Source organism: Glycine max, chromosome 18 (assembly GCF_000004515.6).
Source record: "Glycine max cultivar Williams 82 chromosome 18, Glycine_max_v4.0, whole genome shotgun sequence".
Lineage (NCBI taxonomy): Eukaryota > Viridiplantae > Streptophyta > Magnoliopsida > Fabales > Fabaceae > Glycine > Glycine max.
In genome coordinates, this window is record NC_038254.2 from 54433770 (window position 1) to 54444810 (window position 11041).

The 11041-nt window shown below is 28.5% G+C and overlaps 3 protein-coding genes across 4 annotated transcripts; all 3 read right to left on the bottom strand.

Moving 5' to 3' along the window:
• Positions 1-1500: 1500 nt before the first annotated feature.
• LOC100306454 (uncharacterized) lies at positions 1501-2465 on the bottom strand. Its single transcript, NM_001248362.2, is given in 3 exon segments — positions 1501-1763; positions 2045-2167; positions 2286-2465. Coding segments are annotated over 3 exon segments (423 nt in total). The 5' UTR covers positions 2451-2465; the 3' UTR covers positions 1501-1628.
• Positions 2466-5310: 2845 nt separating this feature from the next.
• LOC100305773 (thioredoxin-like superfamily protein) lies at positions 5311-6581 on the bottom strand. 2 transcript variants are annotated; one of them, NM_001349676.1, is made up of 3 exons: positions 6202-6581; positions 5961-6083; positions 5311-5683 (listed from the first exon to the last, which is right to left on the bottom strand). In NM_001349676.1, exons 1-3 carry the CDS (start codon positions 6313-6315, stop codon positions 5549-5551), a joined length of 372 nt encoding a protein of 123 aa, NP_001336605.1. In that variant the 5' UTR covers positions 6316-6581; the 3' UTR covers positions 5311-5548. The 2 variants fall into 2 exon arrangements, with proteins under 2 accessions (NP_001336605.1, NP_001236481.1); NM_001249552.3 differs by having other exon boundaries at positions 5961-6098.
• Positions 6582-8292: 1711 nt separating this feature from the next.
• On the bottom strand, positions 8293-9196 carry LOC100527508 (thioredoxin H2). Its single transcript, XM_003552459.5, has 3 exons — positions 8953-9196; positions 8755-8877; positions 8293-8650 (listed from the first exon to the last, which is right to left on the bottom strand). The coding sequence occupies exons 1-3, from the start codon at positions 9097-9099 to the stop codon at positions 8519-8521; spliced, it is 402 nt and encodes a 133-aa protein (XP_003552507.1). The 5' UTR covers positions 9100-9196; the 3' UTR covers positions 8293-8518.
• Positions 9197-11041: the final 1845 nt, after the last annotated feature.

Here is an 11041-nt window from a genome sequence, read left to right on the forward strand (position 1 = left end):
TCTTTGAAGTCCTTAGTTCATGTGTGTGATCATTGTAACCTTCGATAACTGTATTACCCTTCTGGTTTTATACCCAAAAAGATAAACTTTTGGTTTGATCAAGATTTTTTTGGTCATAACTTATTGTTAAATACAAGGGATCATGATTTTTTATGCTGAAGAATGCTTAGTAGGTAGGGTGTCAATAATACAGGCATACAAAGTCATAGTTACTAGATGCACCCCAGTGGTATCTTAATTTTATTTTAAAATATGTTTAACATAAATGTAATTATCTTTTTCATTTGAAATTCGATAAAAGACAAACTCTATTTGACTGTTTAAATAGTATTTAGATGGAAAAATGAAATTATGTAATTTAAAAAAAGAGTTAATTAGTTTGAAAAAAAAAATAAGCGGACCAAATTACGTTTAGCCTAAATTAAAGTGATTAAAAGTATAATTCAATAAAAAAAATGAAGCTAAAGGTGTTGACTATGAAAAAATCTTTAAACTATTAACACAATTTAGTTAAATTCAAGTTCTAATATAGTCTTCCAAGTCGTTTTTACTAGAAAACCAACTTTGGGCACATTTATTAGTTTAATTAAAAAGTTTCAATTAATCAAATCAGTTAACATAGAAGAAACACAAAATAATACCTTAAAATAAAAGAAAAAAATATTTAGTTTTTGGGTTTAAAAGATTAACTACAAATTAGTGGCAAGTGGCAAGGAAGTATAGTCATATTCAGAGATGGTCTGTTCTGGTCACGAGAGAAGATAACTTCTTTTCTCACAATTGATTATACAACAGCCTGGACCCATGAGTGCTGCAATGGCCTAAGCCTTAACCACCCATTTGCTCATACCACCATATCATTACGGTCACAAATAATAAGTAATTAAATAGGCTTATCCTCTATTTTATTCAATACGTAACTTTAATCTCTATTTTAAATTAAGAAATTTAATCTTTATATTTAATTTTTTTTATAATTTTAATCTTCTATTTCTAAATATAAATATTTTATCATCATATTTTTTAAAATTCGTAATTATTTTGATTCTTATATTTTGAAAAATCTAAAATTTTGATTTAATCTTTTAATTATGTCTACATTTTATTTCTTATTTTTTAATTAATTAAGTTATTTTTTAATAATATGTTAAATGAATATATTAAATTTAGATTTAATTAGATAAAAAAATATAGACAACTGAGAATTTGATAAAAAAAATATAAACTAAATTAATGTTTCTATTTTAAAATAAAATAAATAAAATTATATATTTTTTAAAATAATATAATTAAATATTTTAATTTTAAAATAAAACAACCAAAATTACATATCCAACAAAATTGGAGAACCAAGCCCATTAAATAGAAAAGCAAAACACACACAGAATAGAAGAGTGGGACAGAATTTTCAAATATAATATACTACATATAATTGAAACAGACATCATCTTGGGGAAGAAACATACATACAGCTAATGAGTTTAAATTTTACAACATCATCATCATCACAAGCCTTATAGGCATATACTCTGGTTTTTATTTTTATTTTCCCTTGAAAACAAAGATTCATACACACATACATACATAGGTTGGTTTGAATAGCTAAAAGATTACTATCATACATGCTTTCACGATTGAGAAAGTTGCTTAATCTTTTTCTCGAGCTCCACCTTATTGGCTCCCACAAACCTCTCAACTTCCTTTCCTTCCTTCCAAGCCACGAACGTCGGCATCGCCCTCACCTCATACTCCTCCGCCACACCCTTTAACGATAAAACCATAACACAAAAATATTTTTTTTAAGAAAAAATTGAGAATCATTAAGGCCCCTTCGTTTGCAGAAAAAGAAGGCAAAAAAAAAAAAAAGAGAGAAATGAAGTAAAATAATCTGAGATCGATGCTTTTACCGTATATTTTAATTCAAAATTTCATCTCATTTAACTTTCATTAATCTTCTTTCCACTCTATCGAGCTGAGCCAAGGGAAACTAACAAAAGTAATTGGATTGAATAAAGAAAAGAGAGAATATGGAAGAGAAAATCACAGATAATTCTTCCACGTCGATTTTGACGTAGTCAGCGTTTGGATACTTTGCGGCCATCTCGTGAAACAGTGGAGTGATGAATTTGCAAGGGCCACACCAGGACGCCGTGAAAAAAATCACAACCTGATTTTTATTTATGTTGCAGTTCAAAAGAAAATGTTGAGATTGAGATGAAGAAGCATGCACGTATGTACATATATATAGAAACGCAATTAATTAAATAAAGTTGAGATGTACGTACTGGCTTAGGGGAGTCTTTGATCTCTTTCCAGTAGCTCTGCCAGCTCTCCGCGGAGTCGAACGCTTTCACGTGATCAGAACTCCTCGCTTTCACGTCAGGATTCCCCGCTTTCACGTCAGGATTCTCCGCCTCGGTGGCGCTGGGGGAAGAAAACAAGGAGCCCATTCCTTTGCTGCCCTTGCTTAATCACTACGCCATTATTTCTTATATAGATTGGGAAGATTCTTCATTTCATTATTCAATCCAATTATCAACATTTTTTTTCCTCACCATACTATTGGTATAAATTGTCTTTTATCAAAAACACTGTGACAAAGTTTTGTGAGAGACCATGTGCATATAGGATGAATATTTTATTTTTTAACATAATTTATTTTATATTTAAATCATTAATTAGAATTTAAACTTGAACCACAAACACACATGTCAATATTATTTATATCAATTTTTATTATTTAAGAAGGAGGTAACAGTTGTTGTTATCTCCCTTCCCTGATCCTTAAATGTTTTAGTCTTCTTTTTTATTCTAAAATATGTTACGTTTAACACTCTAATGACAACACCAAAACGTAAATATCCCAAAGCCAATTCTCTAATTAAAGAGATTAATTTCCAGGATTGTATATATTGATCGACAATATTATTAAGAAATAAGTGGCTAAGTTCTGTCCGAACTTCATCTTCATCAGGCATATTGTGGGGTACTAGCCCACTGGCTCCTGATTCCATCTTTGTCATACAAATTGCAGTATCTTTCAGGACAAGATTGTTTTCTGTATCAGAAACATACAGCAAATAGTTCAACTAATTATTGATTGTTTAGTTAGGTTATGTATGATAAAATTAACTAAAAAGTTAATTGAAATTTAAAAAGTTAATTAGAAGTTAAAAAACTAAGGCTGAAAATTAGTTAAAAACTAAAAAATTAATTATCTTATTCAATTATAAATATTTGATAAAACAATTTATTAAAGTAGAAAAATATGTAAAATTCCATAAATGAATATATTTATGTGATATTTTATACAAATTTTAATTTTATTTTCTTGATAAAAATACATTTTCTAGTATTTATAATTTTAGTATTAAGTTAAATTTAAACACTTGTGGTTTTTATTTATAAAATATTAAAAAAACTACGTAAATATATTATATATCACTGTCAATATCATATATAATAAAAAGGTAAAAAGGAGAACATCCTATATATCATATGTAAAAAGAGTAAAATAATAAAATTTTACCTCAAAAGAAAAAAGATTAAAAACAAAATCTAATAAATGTTTCAAAGCCAAAAAAAAAAAATTAACATAAAAAATTAAAAATTAATGTTTTAAAAAACACTAGGGCATAAAAATTGTCAAACACTATTAAAAAAGTTTGGTTACCAAACAAATAAACACTTTTATCATACAAGTTAATCCATATTGAATTCAAGAAAATAATGAGAATTGTGATTGCAAGTTTATTTTCCTGATAGAAAATTAGTTTAAGAAACATGTTGATTTCAGGCTGAGAAATAGAATTTTCAAAATAATATCTTCCGTCAATTTTTTTTAAGAAAACTCTCCAGATTGATTGGGACGCACTGTTGTAACTTGTATACACTATGCAATACTTTAGAATGGTGTATATTTCATAGATCTGCCACTTCCTCTTGAGATAAATTACCAAACTACACTATTAGCTAATTAAAACCAATCTAAATATGATTTTAAATTAATTATAACAAAAATCAATAATATTATCGTATAATAGTGTTAAAAATATTTAAACTATTAATACATTCTATTTAAATTGGTTAGCCAAAGAAGGGAGCTTTTTCTTCTAATGATTCTTGCCAAGTTTGGGATCCTACTTAGTTCTATCTGTTTAGCGGATGCTCTAAGCATCCACTTTGTTAGGCTTTAGACTTTCATGTTATTCTTTTCGTTCCTTCACTCATAAAAGTTAAAAAAAAAAAAAAAATCTATTTAAATTCATAGCTCGAAGAAGAAATCGTTATGAGCGCATTTATTACCAATTCGTAAGCTGCAAACGGATTGCCAAATTCAAAAGAGCAGAACGAGGAGATGAGGAGTAAAATAAAACAAAACAAAATAAAAGCTATGATGAGATGGAACAAAATTATTGATGCATCTGATTCTCCTCCCAAATTGGAGGAAAAGTAAATTAAAGATATATACAATAGAATGGGATAGAAAAGATTCCAATAAATTTCATCATATTTCATCCTTTTACTGACCAGTCCAAACATCGCATAAATATAACTTTTAAATGATTATTGTAAAAGCCAATAATTATATTATTTATTCATGACAACCCATAATTAAACCAAAAGTATAACTTTTTTATGCTATTTATGTATTCCAGTTAAATTCAAGTCCCTATATAATCCTCCAGAAAGATATCGTTCTTAGGCCTGTTTGTTTGTTTAACTAAAAAAATTCAAATATTTTGGGATAATAGTGGTAAGAAAATTTAGTTATTTTCAAAGATGGCCTATTCAGGTCACAAGGAAGTTGCAATGCCAAAACATTAACCAGCCATTTGCATTCTTTGGAGCTACCACCATATCACACATTGAAGAAAGAAGTAATTAAACAAAAACACAATACACCCACAACACAAACACAGAGTGAGACAGTATTTTCAATTTCTATATAACAATTTTGCTAAAATATGAAACAGACACCATCTTCCTGAAGAAACAACCCAACCAGTTTAAAATTTTACAACCCCATCCATCATCATCATCATCATAACACTATAGCCAAATGTAACAAATTTAAACACTGTTTTAATATTCTTTTCACCTTGGAGAGCAAGATAAATAGCTGAATAAATAGGATTACAGAGCTAAAATTTAAAATAAAATAACTAAAATTATATATTTTTTAAAATAACATAACAATATTTAAATTTTAAAATAAAACAACTAAAATTACATATCCAACAAAATTGGAGAACCAAGCCCATTAAATAGAAAAGCAAAACACGCACAGAATAGAAGAGTGGGACAGAATTTTCAAATACAATATACTATATATAATTGAAACAGACATCATCTTGGGGAAGAAACATACATACAGCCAATGAGTTTAAATTTTATAACATCATCATCAACACAAGCCTTATAGGCATAAACTCTGGTTTTTATTTTTATTTTCCCTTGAAACGAAAGATACATACACACATACATACATAGGTTGGTTTGAATAGCTAAAAGATTACTAGCATATGTGTTGATTGATTCCATGTTTTCACAATTGATAATGTTTCTTAATCTTGTTCTGGAGCTCGTCCTTATTGGCTCCCACAACCCTCTCAACTTCCTTTCCTTCCTTCCACCACACGAACGTCGGCATCGCCTCCACCTTAAACTCCTTCGCCACACCCTTTAACGATAAAACCATAACACAAAAATATTTTAAGAAAAATTGATCAATCATTAAGGCCCCTTCGTTTGCAGAAAAAGAAGGCAAAAAAAAGAAGAAGAGAGAAATGAAGTAAAATAATCTGAGATCGATGCTTTTACAGTATATTTTAATTCAAAATTTCATCTCATTTAACTTTCATTAATCTTCTTTCCACTCTATCGAACTGAGCCAAGGGAAACTAACAAAAGTAATTGGATTGAATAAAGAAAAGAGAGAATATGGAAGAGAAAATCACAGATAATTCGTCCACGTCGATCTTGACGAAGTCAGCGTTTGCAAACTCTGCGGCCATGTGGTTAAACACTGGAGCGATGAATTTGCAAGGGCCACACCAGGACGCCGTGAAATATATCACAACCTGATTTTTATTTATATGTTGCAGTTCAAAAGAAAATGTTGAGATTGAGATGAAGAAACATGCACGTACGTACATATATAGAAACGCAATTAATTAAATAAAGTTGAGATGTACGTACTAGCTTAGGGGACTCTTTGATCTTTTCCAAGTAGCTCTCCCAGCGCTCCGCGGAGTGGAACGCTTTCACGTCAGGACTCTCCTCCTCCAGGGTGCTAGAAAAAAGAACGCCCATTCCTTTGCTTACTATGCTCTTAATTTGCTTAATCACTACGCCATTATTTCTTATATAGATTGGGAAGATTCTTCATTTCATTATTCAATTCAATTATCAACTTCTTTTTTTTATCCAAAACAGTGACTAAGTTTTGTGAGAAATTCTCGTGCATATAAGATAAATATTTTACTTTTTAACATGATTTATTTCATATTTAAAATAACTAATTAGAATTTCAACTTGAACCACAAACACACATGTGAATATCATTTGTGTCGATTATCGTTGATTATCCGCATTTAACAAGGAGGTAAGAAATGAACTGCTACCTCATATTGTGGGGTACTAGCCCACTGGCTCCCTCATTCCATCTTTGTCATACAAATTGCTGTATCTGTCAGGACAAGATTGTTTTCTGTATTATATAAAAAAAAAAAAAAGATTGTTTTCTGTATCAGAAACATACAGCAAATAATTCAACTAATTATTGATTGCTTAGTTAACTGAAAAGTTGGTTAAAATTTGAAAAGTTAGTTAGAAGTTAAAAATTAAGGCCGAAAGTTAATTGAAAGTTAAAAAATTATTTCATTAAATTATAAACATTTGATAAAATAACTTGTTGAACTACAAAAATATGTATAATTCATAAATGAACATATTTATGTAATATTTTTATATAAATTTTAGTTTGATTTTCTTGACAAAAATATATTTTTAGTATTTATAATTTTAGTATTAAGTTAGTTTTAAACACTTGTGGTTTTTTATTTGTAAAATTCAAAAAAAAAAACTACATAAGCATATTATATATCACTATATATCAATATCAATATCATTTATAATAAAAAGGTAAGAAGGAGAACATCCTATATATCATATGTAAAAAAAAGTAAAAATAATAAAACTTTACCTCAAAGAAAAAAAAATTAAAAAAATCTAATAAATGTGCAAAGTCAAAAAAAGAATAAACATAAAAAATTAAAAATTAATGTTTTAAAAAACACTAATGCATAGAAATTGTCAAACACTAATAAAAAAAATTTGTTTAGCAAATAAATAAACACTTTTATCATACAAGTTATTCACTTTTTATTACTTCAATTAAAAAAAAATATCAAAGTCATCCATTTTTTTACAACCTCGTTACTAAAAGTTATTAATTCAAAATTTAGCCTATTTGATAAATTAGATAAAAAAAAAAATTGCTCCCTTTTGATACTTCCACCGGGATTTTTCTGATTTTCGTTCCCTCATCTTATCCTCATATTCTTTAGTAGTTGTTAACTAGTGGAAAGAAGATTAATGAAAGTGAAACGACATGAAATTTTGAATTGAAGTATACTGTAAAAGCATGGATCTCTTTTCTGATTTTCCGCTAAACTTGTGGTGACTATAAACGAATCAAGAGAGCAGAACGAGGAGACGAGAAAGAGCAAAATAAAACAAAACAAAATAAAAGCTACGATGAGATGGAACAAAATTGTTGATGCATCTGATTCCTCCCAAATTGGAGGAAAAGTAAGCTAAAGATATATACAATAGAATGGGATAGAAAAGATTCCACTAAATTTCATCATATTTCAGTCTCCATTTCATCCTTTTACTGAGTCCAAACATTGCATAAATATAACTTTTAAATGATTATTATAAAAGCCAATAATTATATTATTTATTCATGACAACCCATAATTAAACCAAAAGTATAACTTTTTTATGCTATTTATGTATTCCAATTAAATTCAAGTTCCTATATAATCCTCCAAAAAGATATCGGTCTAAGGCCTGTTTGTTTAACTAAAAAAAATCAAATATTTTGGGATAATAGTGGTAAGAAAGTTTAGTCATTTTCAAAGATGGCCTATTCAGGTCACAAGGAAGTTGCAATGCCAAAACATTAACCAGCCATTTGCATTCTTTGGAGCTACCACCATATCACACATTGAAGAAAGAAGTAATTAAACAAAAACACAAAACACCCACAACACAAACACAGAGTGAGACAGTATTTTCAATTTCTATATAACAATTTTGCTAAAATATGAAACAGACACCATCTTCCTGAAGAAACAACCCAACCAGTTTAAAATTTTACAACCCCATCCATCATCATCATCATCATAACACTACAGCCAAATATAACAAATTTAAACTCTGTTTTAATATTCTTTTCACCTTGGAAAGAAAGATAAATAGCTGAATGAATAGGATTACAGAGCTAAGATCACGATCGATGTTTCTCAATCTTCTTCTCGAGCTCGTCCTTCTTTGCGCCCACAACCTTGTCGACTTCCTTCCCTTTCTTCCACAACACGAAAGTCGGCATCGCCTGCACCTGAAACTCCTGCGCCACATCCTATTCCCAAAAAAAATAATCCAAAACAGAATAAAAAAAGTTCAGAATCATTCGCGGAAACAAAAATTGGAGTCAATTAAGAAGAATTAGGATGCGAAAATCACAGGTAATTCGTCGACGTCGATCTTGACGAAGTCAACGTCGTTGAACTTGTCGGCCATGGCGTGAATCGCTGGCTCTATGAATTTGCAAGGACCGCACCACGACGCCGAGAAATCTATCACAACCTAATTTTCAAGGAAAATATTCAGATCCAGCGCATAGAGAAAAAATTGGGGGAAAATCGAGATCTAGGGATTTACGAGCTTATCGGTATCTTTGATCTCGTTGAAGTAGAGCTGCCAGCGCGGCGACGAGTGGAAGGAGGAGACTCTAGAAGTAGAACTCTCCGGCGAAGACGCCGCCGCCGCCGCGTCGCTGCCAAGAAGCCCAGAAAGTATACCGCCCATTGCTTTGTGGTGGTAATCTTGGTATTCCTTTCTCAACAGTTATATAGATTGGGAAGATAGTACTAGATTTCATTTATATCCACCTTTTATTATGAAGATTTTTCCACTCATAATTAATTAGAGATTATTTATTTATTTTCCTTTTAAAAAAGAAATTATTTATTTTAAATTAAATTAAATTTTGTTTGGTGGATTTTTTTCCCGACATTTTTGTTAGGTGAATTTGTATAAATAAGTTTTATGCTTTTATATAATTTAGATTTATAATAAATAAATATTTTTAAATATATAAATTATATTATAATTCAAATTTGTAATAAATAAATAACATAAACATGTAGATTGCATTTTAAAAATATAATGAATGATTTAAATTGTGATAAAAATGTTATTTTTGTTATTGACAATCTGTTAAAAAAATTATTGAAATTTAATTTAGAAAATAAAATAAAAAATGTAATTTGAGAGAATTAGAAAATTAAATTTAAAAAGATCAAAAAATAGAAACAATGATTAAATAAATATAATTCATCATCCAATTAGTTTGAATTAGATTAGTCTTTTTATTTTAGTCTTATTTTAGTCTTTTATTTTTAGTCTTATTTTTTCTTTAAGAAAGTATTGAATAAATGTTAAAATATATATTAAACAAAAAATAATAAATTTAAAATATTTCCTTTATAAGTCATTATAAATATTTAATTAAATATATTTTTCAGATAATTTTATAAATATATAAAAAACAATAAATGTAAAAAAAATGTAATAGTGTCTTCAAACTTAAAAAGGAAAGAATTCTAATATTCAATTTAAGGGTATTGCAATCACTTTTTCCCGTAAAATGGCTATTTCATTTCTTGTTTGACTTCAACGGGAAAAAAAAAGTAAGAAGTATGTAAAGTCACGAGAGTTTTCTTTTCCTTAAGAAAAGTTAAAGTAGAAAGGACAAATTTGATTAAGGGATTATTTCCTTAAACTTAAAAAAATTAATTTTAAAAAAAGAATTTAAAATAAAAAGTATTTTTTGATAAGCATATAACATTTGTTTATAAAAAATAAGTAAAAATAAAAAATAAAATAAATATTTTTTCAAGAAATAAATTTAGACAAACTCACCATAAATTAATGATAATAAGATAGCATAGAGCAAATAGACCCAGTCAATGGTGACGGAGATCACCATTTGTCTGATATTGTGAGCATCTTTGCAGAAACAAGGAATGGAAGCTTTACCCACAGGAATTGTGTTGTAGATGACGGATGAGTAGCAAGTAGGAGTGGCATTACTTGATCCCAACATAAGGACGGAGGAGTAGGTAAATAGAAAGGGAGAGGGGGACGATAAGGTCATGAAAGGAACACTAGGTTGGAGTCTTTGGAAGACAACCATGTTAATCATCAATTCCTTTCATTATTACAAAAACCTTAAGTTGGAAGTGATAACCATTTTGGACTTACTTTTGTGAAAGCTTTTTTTCTTTCCTAAAAATATAATTAAAATAAACATAATAAAGTGGGTTATAAATGACAACCATTTTGGATTCACTTTGTATTTGATTATTATAAGATAGTGTATGATAAAGAAAAATAAAATGAGATGAAAGTGTGAGGAATGAAAAGAGATTTAAGAGAAGAGAAAGGGAAGTGAAGTTGTTTGATTGAGATGAAATAAAATATAAAAGAGATGTAAGATTTGAAGTAAAGTTGTAGGTAAATAATAAAAAGGTTAAAAAATAAAGATGGAACAAATATTTATTTTACTCCATTGTCCATATATGTCTCACAATGGTAGGCAACAATTTTTTTTTCCTTCAATGTTGTTAGTAGATTATGATAATTACATAATCAATTATGTAACTTCATATTATCATATAATCAACTATGATGTAATCATAATTGATTGTGTTATAAACCTCATATCAAATATATCCAATTTGAATGC